Raw genomic sequence first — 20300 nt, forward strand, 5'->3', positions numbered from 1 at the left:
ACATCACTATCATCCTACACATCCAGCCACATATCCATTTCCAATTTGTTAAACTGTACTATTATAGGGTGTGTGTGTGTGTGTGTGTGTGTGAGAGAGAGAGAGAGAGAGAGAGAGAGAGAGAGAGAGAGAGAGAGAGAGAGCAAGAATAGAGAAATATTCTTTGCAAGAAATATTCTTGCAAAGATGAAGAAAGCTGTGTTGGTATCCACAAGGCATTTCTCCTTTTTTTCAGATCGTTTACTATTCTCTCTACCTTCTTGGCCAAAAATTAACTAAGTGGGGTGATAAAATTCAGATTCCATGGTAAGGTGGCTACTAATGGTATAATTCCCATGTTCTTATTTGGAACCTTAACCTTTTTTTTGTTTTTTTTTTTTTTAGAACCTTAACCTTTTAAGAGTCAGCATACCCTGGTCTTAGAAAAGCCAACTTTTACATAGATGTTTCAAGTGTATTTTGAATAATTTTTTTTAACTCTGTTTTCTTTTTTGCAGGATTTGAAATTTGAAGGGGAAGGACTCAGTGAATACCTTCCTATGTCATGTTTAAAGACTGACAAAACATTTGAGAAGTACGTTCCCTTAGCGGTACATTTAATGCATTTTATTTTTTTGTTTGTTTGTTTTGCGATGGATTAAATATGGGCTAATTATAGGTGACAGGCACCCCTTAGTTTGATTCAGCCGGAAGATTCAGGTTTGTGAGACCCATGACCCCATTTCCCCCTGGGATTTATCTGTGCCTTTTCATTTATATAGGATAGTTTGGAGATGCGGCTTTATATCTCTCAGAGAATATCCAAATCCTTGATGCTGTGTAGGAACTTCTACGACTGGGATGTGGCAGTTTCTGCCCCTCCATCGCAGTACAGGAGATGCGGGAGTGGTGGGTGTAGGTTCAGAGGAGGTTCTCAAGCTGGATGGTCTCATTTTGAATCTTGGGCTTCGCCCTGTTTGAGTATGTGACCTAGAACAAGATGTTCAACTTCACTCAGCATCAGCTTTTCATCGGTTAAGCAGGAATAATAATACCTTGGTGGATTATTTTAAGGGTTAAATGAGATGATAAATATAATGTATTTCAAAGAGTGCTTTGAGCATGCTAAGCACTAAATAAATATGAGTTAATACTGTACGTCAGTGGTTCACAGCAGGGATCAATTTTGCCCCCAGGGGACATTTAGCAATGACTGGAGACAGTTTTGATTGTCGTGACTGGACCTAGGGAGGAGGCTGTTAACGGCATCTAGTGGGCAGAGGCCAGGGATCTTGCTAAACATTCTATTCTGCACCCGGCAGCCCCCAGAACAAAGAATTACATGGTTCAAAATGTCAACAGTGCAGAGGTTGAGAAACCTCGCTATACATCAGTGCTGCTTATTCATCGCCATTCTCCTTAACTGCTAATCCTACCAGCAGTGACAATAAAGTAGCATCTGGAGTGAGACCTTGAGACCTGTCTGTGAATACTATTCAGTACCTGAGAAAATACGCTGTGTGGGCAGGGTTATATGTTGCTGAGGTGTCCCTTCAATGCTCGATAAGGTATAGACTAACATGTCTCCCATACCCAACATTTCTTTTTTTACATCTTTATTGGAGCATAATTGCTTTACAATGGTGTGTTAGTTTCTGCTTTATAACAAAATGAATCAGCTATACATATACATATATCCCCCATCCCCTCCCTCTTGCATCTCCCTCCCACCCTCCCTATCCCACCCCTCTAGGTGGTCACAGAGCACCGAGCTGATCTCCCTGTGCTATGTGGCTGCTTCCCACTAGCTATCTACCTTACATTTGGTAGTGTATATATGTCCATGCCACTCTCTCACTTCGTCCCAGTTTACCCTTCCCCCTCCCTCTGTCCTCAAGTGCATTCTCTATATCTGCATCTTTATTCCTGTCCTGCCCCTAGGTTATTCAGAACTTTTTTTTTTTTTTTGGATTCCATATATATGTATTAGCATACGGTATTTGTTTTTCTCTTTCTGACTTACTTCACTCTGTATGACAGTCTCTAAGTCCATCCACCGCACTACAAATAACTCAATTTCATTTCCTTTTATGGCTAATATTCCATTGTATATATGTGCCACATCTTCTTTATCCATTCATCTGTCGATGGACACTTAGGTTGCTTCCATGTCCTGGCTGTTGTCCAACATTTCTAGTGATAGGACTTTATCCCATAATGACCAGGGAGGTTGATGTCACATTATACGTGAGAGAGGGTTAATTATAGGCTAACTTACAGTCATGAAAATTGGAACTAACCTAAATATCCAACAACAAGGGATTGTTTCAGTAAGTTATGGTAGACACTTAAAATTAAATACTAAGACATTGCTAAAAAATTGTACTTAGAAAAAGAGTAATCTCATGGAAAATATGTATAATACACAAAGTGGAAAATACAGGTTACAAAATATTTACAGCATCAGTCTCATTTTGTAAGGGAAAAAAAAAAATGTGTCCAGCTACCCAGCTGTGAAGAATAGACCTCAGTATTTTACCACCATTTATCTCTGGGATGTGGACTAATGTGGACTTCGGTGGGGGGATTTTTATAAAATTAGATTTTATATAGTGCACAAACATACACATATATTAATATAATTACAAAATTAATAAGTGCCGTATACAAGGAGAAAAAAGCATACTATGCCACAAGTCTTAATTCAAAAGTGAGCTGATGTCTAGTTTGGCTCCTGGTCTACAGCATGATGGCTCCAAGGGGACGCAAATCACTAGACTTATCTCTAGGTACCTGGTGTCATGTTGGAGCTGTGTATTAACCTTTTGATGTGCATTGCATTCCTTTTTAACTAGGGAAGGTATTTTTAGAAAACCTCTAATTACAAAGAACTGGAATTACAAATGAGAAGGCTGTTTGTTTTTTTTTCCCCTCGTAAGATGATTGTCATGAATTCAGCATCTAATTATTTAGATTAAGTCTTTAGGATATTTCATGAGCGCCTTACCTTTCTTGCCAAGGGAACAAAGAAAGAAACTGAGGAAAACATCTCACTGTGGTTTGCATAACATGTTTGAGGTTTACTAATGAAATCGGTTTACCTTCATAACGGTATAATAGGGCCATTACAGACAATAGATACAGTAGTTTAAAAGTAATAAAATTTACAACAAAGTGTATTTAATTTGAGATTGAATTGCCAGCAAATGTGTGTCCTAATGAACTCTTGTGTCAGTGTAGCTCTAACTAAATTAAGGAGAATCATTTCTATCCCAGGAAACTAAATCAGCTGTGAGATCCAAAAAGGCCATTCCTCTGGTGGGGGGACTGTCATTGTCACAGATGGCCCTGCTGCTGGAACTAGGCTTAAGTCAGGAGAAGTGAAATACAAGATCCTTCTTAATTCGAATGAATTTGGAAAAGCAGGGGAATGCTGGCTGTTAAGACTTGTGAAGCTAAGAAAAAAAAAAAAAGAGAAGAAAGAAAAGAAGTCGATAAAGAAGAACCTCAGATCAAGTTAGTAAATGTTAATAGGAGGAAAAAGCCTGGGGAACTTTCTGAGGGTAGAAATAGATCTTGATCTCTGGACATTGCATTAAAAAAAAAAGAAAATGATTATGTCATATCAGCTATTCATCTATTTAAATAATTTTCCCCATAGTTTCTCCAACAAGTTATAAGATTGAAAGGGTGGTGGTAGAAAATGAAGTGGTAACATATTTTATCAAATTTCTGATTTCTGAAACAAGCCATATTTTAATTGTTGGGACATCAGTAGCTCATATAGTGAGTCATACTTTATAGGGTCTCATTTCAAAAACTACTCACCTCCCGACTTGAATCCACTGCAGCATCTGTGATGTGTTTCTCTAACTCCCAGTTATTCTGAGAAAACATTTAAGGGAAACATCAGATTGGGCAGTGGTACCAAAGGCAAACTTTTTTATTATCCTGCATTGTCAATTTCTCTTCCTTATATCTCCCCTCTTCCTATACCTGCTGCAGAGCTCCAAGTCAACCAGTAATTGCAGACCTAAATGTTTGTAAAGAAGGCAGCGTAGCCAAGCTTGGTATCCTCACAGAAGTAACCCACCAATCAAAGGGAGCAGCATGGCCTTGGCCCTGCTGGAAGGTGAGGCTCTTGAGACTTTTTTCCTCTGATGTAATAAGTCTAAGATCAATTTCATCGACTCACTTTCCTGTTGTGCTTTCCTTCCCATAGGACCCTTTAGAGAAACAGAGTTCTATCAGGTCTTAGTAACTAATTTTGAGAATTCTAGGCTAAAATTGAACAGCTAAAACGCTCCATCGTGAAGCCACTGGAATTCCTCAAAACGGTGTCCATGGCACCAGGCTGGGTTCTCACTAGACAATGGGGCAGATTTGACACCATGCAAATGAGACAAGGCTTGAGATTTGATGAATCTTCTATCTCCTTTCCCTACTTGGCTGACACTTGCTCTGAGGAAGGTTGTAAATGCAGGAGAGATTGTGGTATAATTCCTCAGACTGGCCTTTCTGCCCCCTAGTCAGGATTCGATTATCTTCCAAATTGCTGTGTTTCAGAGAGATAAAGATTTTTTATGGCTTGCTGACTGGAAACAACGACAAGAGCCAGCAAAGAGATGGCTGAGGGGCCATGCATAGTAATTCCATTGGTAAATGACAAAACCTTTGTTTGTATGACATTTCCAAAATTACTGCAGAATATGAATCTAAAATACAAAATGTCACATTTGGCATGCAAAACTATCACAGTATATCTCAGTATAAAATTCATAGAGGCATTTAATTTAGAATGTGTTTAATAACTCAGTCTGCCTGCATCAGTAATCCTGCCTTGAGGTTTAAAGAGATTGTCTTGTTTATTCACATGGTGTTAATTTTTAAAATATTTTTGGAAATCAAAATACTAAGGTTAAGTCTCTATTGTTAATTAAGATTTTCTAATTAAACCAAAAAATAATTGTTATTCTGATTACTGTTTAAGTCTGAGTTGTATGAAGAAACAAAAGAAGTTTAGCAACTTTCACTGTTGATTTAACTGTAATTTGATCCCAGAAGCATACTGTCTATATGGAAATATATATTATCTGTCACAAAGTAAAGTCTAGGCAGGATTAAAAAGGGCTTACTGTTACCTGCAGATTAACGGGTGGTGCTACCAACACAGGTAGTTAGGAGAGTAACCTGATTCCAAAAATGACATTAATTTTGTTTAAAGCATGATGTAATAGAGAATTTTTCAAGGTCAAATTATTCTGAAGACTATTAGGGTGGAAAACATGACTTTCTGACATTTGAGTTATTAATAATCCCAGTTTAATTTTTGTGTATTCTGAAACAATAGTCCACTAAAAACCTTATCAATTTGTACCTACTTTTAACATTTACCAAAAATGAATGGCCTATTTGTCCCAGCCGAAGGTAAGCAAAGAAATTCAAATGTCCTGTAAAATATTCTTCAGTCATATACTTCAGTTACATGCAATTTATGCCAAGTTTTAGGTTAAAACACATAGAAATGCTCTTCTTTCTTTATTTTTTTAATCTCACTTGAAGCCTGTGGGGCAGGGTGACCTCATGTTCAAATTAAATACAAGTATTTGATCAGGTGAGGTGTTAGTCTGACCTGTTTTGCACATCACTAATCAATGGGGTCCATGGTCTGTGATTAGTATGAGAGGTAAGGGCTGTCACCTTTCAAGCTTACTGCCCATGTTCACCCATCCCAGGTATCTTAAGAGGCCCACTGTGTGGTTTTTAGAAGTGTTGGTTTCCTGTTCATTCTGTCTTATTATAATAGATGAATGGTTTCTGATGTCACAGATCATTAACATACCACACTTAAAAACTGGCTCAACTTTCCCTCGCATAATCGGTAGGCTTGCCTTTTGACCCCCTAATTACATGTCGTGTGTCCTCCTCTGTTATCACGGCTAATACCTGACAATTACAGGTTGAGTAAAAATAATTGTCTATTTTTCCCTCCCTGAGAAGCACACTGTGGCTAATTGTGTGGTTTTCCCCAGTTCCTGCATCATTCAAGAAATTCAAGAAACCTGTCTTTTCTTTGGGTTGAGCAGAGTCGGTCACCTCAGCCTCTTCAAATACAGATGAAATGCATAAGGGGTCTCAAGAACAAGGCTCCCCAAGGCTCCTACTTCCTCAAAGTGTCCCTGCTCGGTCGACCAGGTGGCCGTGTCTTGCCGTGGTGGCTGACGGAGCAGCTGAAGACCAGAACACACCCGGTGAGGCATGATGGAAAGTTTTATGACGTGGGGCTGTATTTCCACGAAAGCCTTTATGTGGTAAGCTGGTCTTTTTGCACACGTACCACTGTCTGCTCCTATCTGTCCAGCTTTTCACCTCTAGAGATGGTTTTAGGTACTCAGCTTTGTGTAGTAAACAGAAAGGATTTCGTTCGTTCATTCAGCAAATACCCAGTAAGCACTCAGTATGAACCAAGCACTGCGCTGTGGCCGGTACGTGGACGCCCGTAGTCCTGGGTGAAACGGAATGCCCTCCTTCTTTATCAAGATCATTACTGTGGATCCTTGGTATAATTCTTCACCTTTTCAGGATTTACATGACAAGAGGTCACTAACGTGTGTATTCTATGTGCGGTATGTATATACATTTGTAGGCAGCCAGGGACACGGATTTTAGGTGAGAACCCAGATTTAGGTAAGAAGAAATGTTGGAGGTTGTTCAGAGAATAGATTATGGATATAGGGGTATGTGTTTACCAAGCAAAGAGAATCTGGAGGAGACAGTGCTGGGCGAGAGAGGAAGGGGGAGGTAAGATTAGAGAGTGTTCCTGGATGCAGGGATGAGAAGCGGGGGTCCAAGATCTTCAAGTCACCTTTGGAAGGAGAGAGGATAAGCTTAGCTTTCTCTGGGGCATCGGCACCAGACTGACGAAGACAGGGAACTCCAGCCCAAGGAGAAGAAAGGAAGGGGCTGGGTTAGTCCCAGAACCCTTACTGCGTGCTGGTGCATTAGATGCCAGGCATGAGAATGGACTGTTTGAAAATATAGAATTGCTTTTTACGCTATTAATTTGAAGGAATAAGACAAACGTTGTAAGAATCAGTGTAGGTAGCACAAGGTTCCCGAGCTGACAAGACTCACTGAGGAACCGAGCCTCAGTTGGCTCATCTGTGAAATGGGAATAAAAATATCTGCCTATCAGAAGCATTACGAAAAATGACTGAGATGATTGTGGAAATACACACTGTCAATACATAGTAAGAATTCAGAAGCTTCTGTGATTATTATTGTTATAATTATTCTGTCTCTTTGATGGGGAAGCCCATAAATGCTTTCCAGGGGACTTTCATTTTAATATATATGATGAATGCTTATATCTTGAACAACTTTTGAATTAACCTTTGCTTGAGAACAAGGGTGGTTAACAATTTCTTCTCTAACAAATGATCCCAAAAGCCTTGTTAAGATGTGTGAGATAGATGTGAGAGGTGTTAGTCAGGGGTGGGTATGGAGAGGACTTACCCCCTGGGGGAGCCCACTGTCCCCATAGAACCAGACTTTGAGGACAAGTGACACGAGGGCGGCAGATGTAATTCAGCCCCTGACATGATATCTTGGTTTTCACTGCTTATATCAGAGAAATTTCAGGAGTGTGGTGCTAGCTAAGATTTTAGTTAATAATTTTAAAACAGGTCTAATCTGTACTTAATGGGCAACTACATTCTTTTGGTACATTTTAATTAAGTACCTACCATTTTAAATCTTGGAGCTAGGCTACCAAATATAGCATTCGAAGAGCTTGCTATCTAGAGCCATCTGCATAAATAGCTCTTTTACATTGAAAAGCACTATAAAATGTTCTTTTTATTGTTATTATTGGTTTAGATGCCCATCCCCCAGCTCCCCCCATAGAGGTGTGAACTCTGAGTGCAGAAGCCACGTATATTGCTATGTTTACTTGGAGCATATTCCATGCATGTTGATGAATAATCCTAACAGAGAGTGCTACAGGTTAAATGTCAGGAGGGATTAGAGGATGAAGAGGTGCATCAAGAATGTCTTCAGGGGCTTCCCTGGCGGCGCAGTGGTTGAGAGTCCGCCTGCCGATGCAGGGGACGCGGGTTCGTGCCCCGGGTCCGGGAGGATCCCACATGCAGCGGAGCGGCTGGGCCCGTGAGCCACGGCCGCTGAGCCTGCGCGCATCCGGAGCCTGTACTCTGCAACGGGAGAGGCCACAGCAGTGAGAGGCCCGCGTACCGCAAAAAAAAAAAATAAATTTAAAATAAAAATAAAAAGAATGTCTTCAGGGACAGGGAGCAAAACCACTAAGAGACGGATGTTGCCCAAAACTGTTCACAGTGTTGAAAAGCACATCAAGTCCGTAGGGGAAAGAAGAGGCCGGTTGTTCCTCAAACACTGAAATGCATTTTCCCCTTCCTGCCAAACAGAACAAAAAGTATCTTGGAATAGGTGAAGTAACACCCCCAAATTTTCTTTCCCTGTGTCAGAAGCAAACAAACCAAAATAATTACTTCCTGCCACAGCCAAGGAAAATTTATTCTTTAAGAGCCTGACAAAATGTCACTGAATTATATCCATCCCTTGGTATCACCTAGCAAAATCCTGCATCCCCAGAGAAATCTACTAGGGTGTTCCACATTCAGTGTATGTAAGAAAAGTACAAAAAATTCAGGACAAAAACAAAAGCAAGAAAAGCACTCTAGAACTTGACAGGAAAGAGAAGTCATCTGACGCTGTTTGATTTCAGAATGAAAATGCTGTTGCTCAAAGTTCTGTTCATTCCACTGGGTTCTGGCAACTTTTTCCACTAACCACACAGTTCTGCCTGCCAGCCACTCTGCTAGCAGTTTATGGGAGACTGACAGGTACAGCAGCAAGGTTTAAAGAAATGTCATTTTCCAATAGGAATAGGAATACACACACAAAAACACACAGATGTGCTTGTGTATGTAACTGATATAGGGGCATCTAAGATATTTACATAATTTCTTTTCATGTACAAGCCTAAGACAGGGTCATTTCTCCATGAACACGAGAAGTTTGCTTCATATGGTTGTTTGAGAGTGCAGGACATCTTACCAATGTTAACCGAGGAGAGATGGTCAGCTATTGCTACACAGACAGGAGGGACAGAGAAGGTATTGCCCAAATGAGAGGGCAAGTCTTCATTGCAGGAGAAACACTGAGTCTGCTGAGGAAATGTCTGCATTATACGTCTGTAAGGTTACATTGTTAATGGAGCTTGGAATGAGGGTACAACGTTATAGCATCAAAGGTGGCTTCTCTTTGGTATCAAGCTGGACCAGGAGGCAAACAATTGAAAGTTAAGGTGAAAAGTTTGCTTATAGGGTTTGACAAGCCTCTAAGTGAGGCAGCAGATATATCGATTGGTAAGCCCAAGGTAATAGCCCTCCAAACACCCACGGTCCTACTTCTGATACTGTCATTTGGACTTTGTCCCAAATATTTCCACACTTTAACGTCCATTTTCCTGTATTGTAAGATGGAGATGTTCAAATATGATGATTTTTGATATTTCTCCAGATGATTTTTGATATTTTCAAGTGAAAAATAGCTGTATTGGCCTTTCTGATGACAGAAGACAACTTAAGCTCTTTGTTAAGAAATTCAGAGAATTAAAAAATCTACAAGTAAAAGTAGAGTTCTCAACAAGCATGTGTTCCTGTTCTGGGACCACATTAACTGAGTTCACACTTACCTTCACTTTATTAGTCATAGCTGTCTAACTATGCAAAGGAGAAGTGGAGTTGATAAATAAATATATAATCACTTCAAACTTAGGAAAAAAATACAGGTAATAGAAGAGTGGCACCAAGTGGCCCCAGCCAATGCCCTGTGGAGTAGATGAGCTACTCTGCTCAGTCATCTCCGATTTTCTGATCTACGTGATGGGGAGATATAGAAAAGTGTTGTTTCAAGTCACTGAATTTTGGAGTAGTTTGTTATGCAGCAATAGATAACTGGAGAACTTATGTAGCCCCTTCTGTGACCAAGAACGACATCGAGAGTTGGAGAAATAAAGTCAGGGCTGTCTTTTTAAATTGCTTGGGTAGCTTCTGCAAATATAACCTCGTGTGCTTAAGGAAAAAGAATCATTATGTGTCTAAATTCAGAGTTGGTTCACCCAAAAGGCATTTGCGTCCTGTGTGCCATGTCTTGTCCTTTAGTTACGCTGCGTGTATGTGAAAAAGGAGATGTGGGAGATGGAAGTGGATAAATAGGGGGGCTGTTACGGACTGAACTGTGTTCCTCCCAAATTCGTAGGCTGAGGCCCTAAATCCCAGTACCTCAGAATGTGACTAAGTTTGGAGACAGGGTCTTTAAAGAGGTGAGTAAGGTTAAAATGAGGACATTGGGGTGGGCCCTAATCTAATCTGACTGGTGTCCTTAAAGAAGAGGAGATTGACACAGACACACACAGAGGGGAGACCATGTGGGGACACAGGGAGACAAACCAAAGAGAGAGGCCTCAGAAGAAACCAATCCTGCCGACACCTGGATCTTGGATGTCCAATTCCAGAACTGTGAGAAAATAAATTCTTATTGTTAAAGCCATCCAGTACTTTGCTATGGTGGTCCTGAAAAAGTAATAGAGGGGCTCATGAAGAACTGGTGACAATGAATTGTCCTTTTATTCAGTGGGAAAGAAGAAGCAACAATTTGCTTCAACCTTTTAGAATTCAATACGTAAATCTGGCATCTTTGAAATAAGGTCTAGGGACTTCCCTGGCAATCCAGTTGTTAAGACTCCGCGCTTCCAATGCAAGGGACGTGGGTTCGATCCCTGGTTGGGGAACCAAGATCCCACATGCTGCACAGCACAGCCAAAAAGAAAAAAAGAAATAAGGCTCCCCTACTGTAGTGGGTTTTGGCTAATTGAATGGCACATATAGGCACCTCAGAAGCTCCAGAGAAAACCTGACTTAAACTCACTGTGTTATCAGACTCTTTCATGGTTCTATAGAATTTTAAGAAGTATATCATCCAGTTACTATTTATACATCAGTGTGGCAAGGTATCATTATTATAGTAGTAGATGGGCACCATTTTTGTTTTACTGGAGGGAAATCCAATATGAATAAAATAGCAACTTTTCAAACATGACATTTAATCCATGCAGGTAAATCAAACTGAGAACCTATTATTCATTATGCAAAGGGTGGCATATTTTTATTACACTGAGAATGAAACACAAATACTGTGAAAAATTTAGTGCCTTTTCTTGAACTTTTAAGACACTTATCATGCAGTCATCTAGCTGGTACTGGCACCCATTTTAAAATATAGCCATGAAATTAATAAGTTTGAAGTTTTATGCCTGAAAAAAGGATGCTCAATTTCAGTGAAATAGGCAAATTTATTTTTTATTTAAAGCTTCCTAAATACTTAAGATGGTAAAGTACTTCAGTAATGTTCTGATTCCAATATGTATATGAAGAATATAGTTCATATCCTTGTCGTTATTAGTCGTGGCCCCAGTGTTCTTCCCTGAAGTGCTTTCTGAAAACTGCATGTATCAGAAACTGATTAAAATGACCTAAAGTATTAATTCTTAAAATATGATGAACCCAACATTTTGCAAGAGGTTATTTTCTGTGTGACATTTAATATCAAAGAATTGAAATGATTTTAATAACTCCTTGGAAGGAGTGGTCTTAGGAAAACTAGAGCTTGATTGCTTTTATTGATTATTGATTATTACCATTCATAGTGGATAGCCCTGGAGTATATTATATCATGTGGCTTTAAAAAGTTTGCCATTATATCAGTGGAGGAAGCCCTTTTGGTCAGTATTTGAAATGGTCACTTCCGCTGGTCAAGGATTCCCCCAGACTTGTGAGAGTCCTGATTGTAAATGGCTTCTCCTGAGTGGTGTGAGTGGTCACTGGGTATATGCTGTTTTAACAGTGGTCTGCTTCTGCTACTTACTTAGCATTCATCACTTTAGGAAAATTACCTAATCTCCCTCGCCTCAGTTCCTTCATTTGTAAAACGGGAATCTGTTACCTTATTCATAGAGACTTTCTGAGCATTAAATAATGTGATGTATAGATTGCTTAGCATAGCGGGTTGCATGTAGGAAATAACTGGTGGCTATAATTAGTTTTTCATTATAATAATAATTCTCCATGTAGCATGTTCTCTTCCTTTCCCTCTCTCTGTTAGATTTCTCCAGCCCTCCAAAACATGCCTTCAAGAAGTATCAGTTAATCCATTCTTGATTTCTCTCTCTAAGAAAACTCAGTTTCCATTAAATTTATTGGATGCTCTTTTGCCTCTACTTCTTGTTACTGAGTGATGTGAGGGGTTTCAGGGCCATCAGTGCAAAAAGTCATGCTCTCATTGTCTCATAGTCTGGCAGAGAGGAAGAATAATGTGTATTGAGTGCCTGAACTGTGCCAGTTTCATCACTATGTGTTTAATACACACGATCAGTGCAAATTTCACACAGAGCAATCTATTGTTAATCCCATTTTGCAGATTAGAGAAACTGAGGTTTTAGAGATGAGAACTTGATCAGAAGTTTGAAGCTGAGATTGGAGCCCACAGTCCAAACACCGAGGTTCACAAACTACCCTACAGAAAATGGCAAGAACTGATATGTTGATTTTTCAAATCTGTAAACTACTCATCGATTCCTGTAATTTTTCTTTGTATTTTTACCAGGTTTATTTCCATTTCTAAAGCCAAATCCCTCGCTCTTTCTGTCTCTTCTTCTGTCCTTCGTGTCGGTTTTCTACATCTGTTCACATCTGATTTACTCAGAGTTGAGCACCCTAGTTACAAATTAGTCGTTGTCGTTCACTCTGCATTCAATTCAATAATCAAATCATTGTTACCAGTCTCATTTGGGAATGAGGCTGCTGTATTACGTAATATTGACAGGTGGTCACTCAAACATATTTGCCAGCACTAAAATGTAAGCTTCTTGAGCGCAAGAACTGGGGTCTGTTTTGTTCACTGCTGAATCTCTGGCACCTAGAACTGTGGCTGTCTTAATAAATATTTTTAAATGAATGAATACATCTAAAAATTCAAAAGACTCACATTTCAGACTTCAAAGAGACAACTGCTTTCTACTTTATAGTTGAAAAATGTTTTAACTTTTTAAAACTTTTGGTGTTTTATGCAGATTAACATTCTTTATTTTATTGGAACTGCTTTCAAAATGCCATAAATCCAACTTTGTCCTTTGTGTCTGTTCTCTACATCTGTTCACATCTGATTTATTCAGGGTTAAGAATGCCCTAGTTACAAAATAGTCGTTCTTGTTCACTTTGCATGCAATTCAACAATCAAATCATTTTGAATTCTCTAAAGAGGAGGAACTTGCTTCTATATTTGAACTCACTCACATTCAGAGGGAATAGGTTTTAATATTTCAACATCTATACAAAATGCTTTACAATGACTTTTAAGGCACTAATTCTCCCATGAACGTCGAGTGAAGTCGCAAAGGGCTGACTAGGGTAAAGAATTTCTCCAAGGTCACATGGCCTGGTAATTGCAAAGAACAGGGCTGGCTATCTTTTCCTATCCATCTGCCTCATAGGTGTACCAAGCAGTACTCAATGACTTTGAACTGACGGGGCTCTCAACGCTTACAGTGGTGGCAGGAAAAGAATTCGGGTTCAAACAAACAAAAAATCGCTAAACTCAAGGACCAATGAAGGTCAATCTAGTAAACTGCCAATCAGAGCATGTCAAGCGTCTGCTTAAGCTCTCCTAGTAGCTCTCCATTACATTTAGAATAAAATCCAAATTCCTTACCTGGGCCTCCAAGCCTTACGTGATCGGGCCTCTATCCCCCTTTCTAATTTATTTCATGTGACTTTTCTGCTTGTGTATTTCATTTGAGACTCACTTTCTGTTCTTTGAACAGACCAAGCTCATTCTTATTACAAGGCTGCGTTAGTTGTGGCTTCCTGCCTAGTGGGGTTCCTCCTCAAACCTTGACACTGCTGGTCCCAGGTTAAGTGTCCCTTCCGGAGACAACATTTTCTTAACAGAATAGCTCCTCCTCTGGTCATTTTCTAGTACGTCTCTAATTTATTTGTATTGTTTCAATATCACTAGTGATAAATTAGAGCATTTATCACTATTGATATTGTCTTATTTGTTTATTGCTTATCCCCTCCACTACCAGATTGTAGCTCAAGAAGAAGAGCTGATTTATTTTTTTTTATCCTTAGTGCCAAAAATGGTGCTTAAGTACAAATGGGCATTTAATAAAGGTGTGTGAATGAATGACTGACTGAATGAATGAATGAACAGAGGGAAGTCCTGAAGTTGGATATGGCTTTTGACATAGTCAAATCAATAATTTAGTAGCTGGGAAAACATGAACACATCATTACTTTTTAAAAGCTTTTTTTCGATCACCTGTAAAATGGGCTAATATTAACTACATTGACACGCAGATCAAATGTTATATTGTGCATGTAAGAGCTTTGTAAAATGTAAAACGCTGCACAGGCATTAATACATTGCCAGGTATCTTTGGTACAGTGTGGGTTTCCCAAAGGGAAAGTGTTGATTAGCAATTATTGACAAAAGTTTTATCCTTTCCAAATGATGTATTTGCCTGTTCCTTGTAAAACCATTTGTGGTTAATTTGTTGGTCTTTGATCTAATCATGCTGCAGATGTTCAGAAATGCCATCTTTTTGTGCATTGAGGCTCAGTCACTGGGGTTTGTAAAAGTAATGGGCTGTGCCCAATTTTTCCCCAGTGTCTTCAACTCTCAGGGACAAAGAAGGGAAAAATCTATCTTTTGCCTAACAAGGAAAAACTGAAAATTCAACTTTTGTTTTCACTTCAAAAAAAGAAAAAAAAGGGGGGGGGGGGTAGGGGGAGAAATCCCAGAACTGAATTTTCTAAATTAAAATATTCAATTAGATTTTGCCATCTCCCTAGAGTGAAATATTCTTAGTTGAACATTTGAGTAGCATGTGAAGAGATGAGTTATGACACATTGAGGTTGAGGTCAGGTAATGGAATTGCGATGTAATGAGATGACATGCCATATATTTCCTCTTGATTTCAGTCATGTTTGATGGAAAAATGGTGGAAAGGCCATATTTTTTAGCCAGTAATTATTCAGGTATGAATCAGTTTGATTTTAGACAGAAATGTGGCTGCCCTAAGCTATGAAGTCAATTAGACATATGATCAAGGTCACACAAACCTGTCTTGTCTTGGCATCCATATTGGATGATGATTCTCAAAGTGTGGTCTGAAGGACCACGTGAATCACCATTACCTAGACATGCCTGTAGAAATTCAAATTCCTGAGCTTCACCCCAGACTTACTGACTAAAGGATGAGAATGGGCCTAGAAATCTGCATTTTTAATAAACTCCTTTGGGTAAAATTCTTACACAAATCAAATTTGGGTGACTGCTAGATGACGTCCTTGAGGACATCATCGTATGATTGTAGAGGTTTCTTAAATAATTAAATTCTTTGTTGAGAAATCACAAAATTCAATTCAGGGACTGTAAGTTTGAGAGATCATAGACTTGTGCCCTCATTTTAGGAAGATTTTTATTCAGATTTACTAATTTGTAAGCTATCTGATGAATCTAGTCCTCAGAAAGACTCATTTTTTAAAAATTTATTTTACTTTTTATTAAAGTATAGTCGATTTACAATGTTGTGTTAGTTTTAGGTGTACAGCAATGTGATTCGGTTTTATGCATATATATGTGTATATAGTCAGAGAGATTCATTCTTTAAGGATGCTGGATGATGGAGTTTTTCGGGATGCTAATGATGGAGTTTTGTTGGAGACGTTTTCTCTTGGTAAGTTCTGTGTCTACTTTTGATGCCTGAACTCAGTGGGAGCAATTAAGGAGAGAACAGGCTGAATACAGAGAAACGTGGGAAGGAGCCCAGCTCCTCAGCCTGTATAAGGAGAAGCAGGAAATAGGGTGTAGAGGGATGGTCTTAAGCTTCTTCATCAGGAATCCAAGGTAGGCTGTCTGATGTTCACCTCCAACATTTCGGAAGCATGGCATGAATGGCTCTGGAGCACATGGCCAGGAATCAAATCCCAGCTCTACCCTCTACACCTATTTTCTGTGTGACCTTGGGCCAGCTCTCTTTGCCTCAGTTGTGTCATTGGTCAAATGGAGCTATAATAGAATCAACTTCATAGGATTACTGTGGTGATTGTGTTCATAAGGATAAAGTGATTTTAAAAGTACCTTGCATTTAGTAAGCTTTTGATACATGTTAATGGTTGATGCTCTACTGTTAGGTTTAAGGAACTCAAAAAATTGATTTCTAAAACAGGGAACTGGAACTGTCACATCTGCACATGAGAGCACTGGTTTTCCAACGGTGTAGGTGTAAGGTTTTCTCCCTTCTTCTATTCAGAAGTTATGATAGTTATAGCTGTTACCACCCTCTGTCCTTGATCCCTAGACCAAGATAAGTTTCCAAGAATAATTACTTTCTTTCATCCCGCAGCAGAAAGACTGGGAATTAGAGCTAATATGTATGTTTATTTATCTTGGCTAAGGGAATGGAAAGGAAAATAATGGTATTATTAAGCTCTCACTGGATAACCTAGATTACACTGTGCTGTGGCATCATTTCCCAGTCATCTGTCCAGAGTTGTTTGCCTCAGAAAGAACACTTTGCTATTTTCTAATGCAAATTAAGTATATTTATTTAATTCCTTAACTATGCTTATTCCCTACAGAATATTAGTCCCAGAAGACACCATTTTGTTCATTTCCCATTCTCCCAAATTGCCACCTTCCCTTCATCACCACTGTCCTTCCTTTCCCACCCCTTCCACCTCCACCACCAGCACTTCATAAATGGTGGAACAAAGATCCATCCCCAAATGATAGGTTACTTACTGGAGTGTTACATTGGGATTTGATCTTAACATTTGTCTGATGCCAAAGCCCATGCTTTTAACCCATGAGGACATATAGCTTCCCTTTTAAATCAGAGAAGCAATTAAACACGGCAGGATTGAACAATTAGGACTGAGGTAAACTATATATAAAGTCAAAAGCATTTAAGATGCATTTATAGGAATTCCAACCAAAGAAATATCCAAGCAGCGTCACTGTAGTCTTACCACAAACAACTGAAGCATTGTTGGGTATTCTGTTTATCCACTGTAGTGCAGATTACGTGAGTATTTGCGTTCTCCTCTACAGTTGGTTTTATCATGACGCTGGCAAAGAACCGCTAGGTTTTCGACTTTATATCCAATGACTTAGAATATGGCTCTGAAGCTATTGTGGTATAATAATCATGTTTATAGAACAGTTAAGACTGGATGTGAGTCAATACAAAGCAGGAGCAGTCAATATTATCTTGGTTATTTTATGGTAACAAAACCCCCCAGTGTTTCAGTGGCTTAATTCAACAGAAGCTTATTTTTCACCCAAGCTATGTGTCTACTTCAGGACAGCTAGGGGCTCTGCTTTACCCATTCTCATTCTAAGTCAAAGACTGGTCACTGGTCAATGTAGCAAAGGAGAAAAATGAAAGAAAACTCTGGAGAATCTAGAACCAATAATAAGTGCCCTGGCCTAGAAGTGACACATATTCTGTCCACTCAGAGGTCCTTGTCCAGAACTAGTCAAAGGGCCCACCCAACCACAACGGGGCTTGGACATGCAATCCTACTATACGCTTAGAAGGTGAAGAGCTGGAAATATTTGATGAACAGCACTTATGACACCATAACTGCTGAGGAGGGAGTGAAGCTTTCTAATAAATAGCTGTTCACAAGGAATTGGTTTACCTTATGAATTGGCAAACATTCCTATCCGTGTAGGGTTCAGATAGAGACTGAACTATCCCCTGTAGTACAGAAAAGATTTCTAACTGAGCAAGGGACTGAATATAACAGTGTTTCTTAAATTATGTGGCCTATGTACAACCAGTATTTTAATTAGATAGTCTGTACTCCTCAACAAAATTTTTAAAATGCCCTTTTCTGAGGTCACTGAGGTCTTTTGTTAATACTGTTATTATTTAAGTTTTAAGAACTTCAAAAAGCTTAGAATATCTTAGTAATTGTTATGAAAACATTTAAGTCTCCAAATTCATGTCTGGGCCTCACCAGTATCTCTGCCTGTACTTCTGTTTGAAAGCCTGGAGATTAGAAATTATGCCCTAAAAGATATTGTCCAGACTGAAGACACGAGATTCTTTGGTTATAATGAGCAAAACTTGGGGGAGGAAGAGGTATGTCCTGATGAAGAGGCTGTCATGAGAAAATAGTAGACTCTGTGTGTGTGTGTGTGTGTGTGTGTGTGTGTGTGTGAGAGAGAGAGAGAGAGAGAGAGAGGCAGACAGATATATTGTCAATAAATTTGACCATATTTAATTTGCATGTTTATGTATTATATATTTTAACATATGTTTAACAGAAAATAAAACTAGAAAGTTAGATTGTGGTGAGGTAGCATTAGGGTCTTTAATGCAATGCTGAAGAATTATAAGTTTTATGATAAATATAAAGTGACGGTATGATGTCAGGCAAGAAACAGCCTACCAAGGAGCAAAAAGTAGAGCTTATACTGAACCAAAGTTTCTGGTAACATTTTGTTCACTGCCAGAGATAAAAGTAACTTTTTATGATCAGAGTTGCAGGGCAAAAAAGCTGGACAAAAAAAATGGAAGTAGAATTTTCCATATGATAGATAATATTTTTATATTAATTCTGGATTTCATGATAAGGAAAGTATGCCCCTTTGACATTCAATAATGGACTTTTCTGTTAAATATCATAGGTAGCCCTTTATTTTTAAGGTTTTATCTTTGATTTTATTGGTTTGACTATGATATGCCCAGGTTTCCTTTTTCCTTTTTCTTTTTGGGATTTTCTGAATTCCCTGGTTTCGTGGGTTGATGTCTTTCATCAGTTTTGGAGAATTCTCAGCCGCTATCTCTTCACATGTTTTTCTGCACCATTGTCTTTCTCTTTTCCTTTTAGGACTCCAATTACATGTGTTTAGATTCCTTATTACTGTCCCACACATCTTACATGCTCTGATCAGTTGGGGTTTCTTTTCCCCCCTTTTTTCATTATTTTTGCCTTTGTGCTTCAGTTGGGACTTTCCTACTGGCCTCTGCTAGAGGTCATCTATCCTTTTTCTCCCATGTTCATTTCTACTGTTAAGCCCATTCAATGAATTTTTCAAGTACCCTAAACATTTTTAAAGTTCACTCTTGAAATTTTCTTCCCTCCCCCGGTTATTTCCATCTTTCTCCTTATTTCTTTATCCTAATTATAATGATTGTTTAAAGTATTTGTTAAGGCTAACATCTGAGTCATCTGTAGGTCAGTTTCCATTGACTGTTCTCTTTTATCTGTGCATCACATTTCCCTTCTTCTGTGGATGTCTCATAGTTGTGTATTGTATGCCAGATATTGTGTATAAATGAATTGTAAAGACTGAAGTAGAAAATATTTACCCCGCACAAAAAAAGCAGCCTCTGTCAGGCAGCTAGAGTGATCTTTCTGATTAGAGTTAAGCTAAGTTGGGGTTAGGTTGTGGCTTTGATTAGTTTTAATTCACCACTGGTTTTAAAAGTTTTCAAGTGTGAAAGATCCCTCCTTCCAGCTGGGCTTTGGTATCCAAGCACCACATAACCACTCTGCTCCCTAGCCCTGCCCTGAGATTTCTGTGCCATGGAAGGTCTCTTTTTGACTTTCAGCCTGAACCCAATTGCTCACATGCTGCTGAATAAGAGTCCTAAAATTGAGAATTTGTAAATAGTAAGGACTCATTCTGTGTCTGGGTCTCATGTGTATTCGACAATCCACATTAGTCCAAGACTTAAAATTTTAGCCAGTTTCTCCTTTTACCTACAAAGTCTCTCACCCAATGACAGATCTACTCCTTCACCCGTTCCCTGAGATTAAAGCTACCTCTAGAGGCTTCCGGGAGATGGCGGAAGAGTACGAGGCGGAGATCACCTTCCTCCCCACAGATACACCAGAAATACATCTACACGTGGAGCAACTCCTACAGAACACCTACTGAACGCTGGCAGAAGACCTCAGACCTCCCCAAAGGCAAGAAACTCCCCACGTACCTGGGTAGGGCAAAAGAAAAAAGAATAAACAGAGACAAAAGAATAGGGACGGGACCTGCACCAGTGGGAGGGAGCTGTGAAGGAGGAAATGTTTCCACACACTAGAAGCCCCTTCGCGGGCAGAGACTGCCCGTGGCGGAGGGGGAAGCTTCGGAGCCGCGGAGGAGAGCACAGCAACAGGGGTGCGGAGGGCAAAGCGGGGAGATTCCC

At 39.3% G+C, this 20300-nt stretch overlaps 1 protein-coding gene across 1 annotated transcript in view; it reads left to right on the forward strand.

The window, feature by feature from the left end:
* The window catches only part of OFCC1 (orofacial cleft 1 candidate 1), a gene marked incomplete at its 5' end in the record, with an annotated part of 268883 nt that overhangs the window by 55171 nt on the left and 193412 nt on the right, over positions 1-20300 (forward strand). Inside the window, 3 exons of the mRNA XM_032648945.1 lie at positions 498-574; positions 3985-4111; positions 6066-6290. Coding sequence (XP_032504836.1) covers positions 498-574; positions 3985-4111; positions 6066-6290 — 429 coding nt within the window. The remainder of the gene's footprint in view (positions 1-497; positions 575-3984; positions 4112-6065; positions 6291-20300) is intronic.

Source organism: Phocoena sinus, chromosome 11 (assembly GCF_008692025.1).
Source record: "Phocoena sinus isolate mPhoSin1 chromosome 11, mPhoSin1.pri, whole genome shotgun sequence".
Classification (NCBI taxonomy): domain Eukaryota; kingdom Metazoa; phylum Chordata; class Mammalia; order Artiodactyla; family Phocoenidae; genus Phocoena; species Phocoena sinus.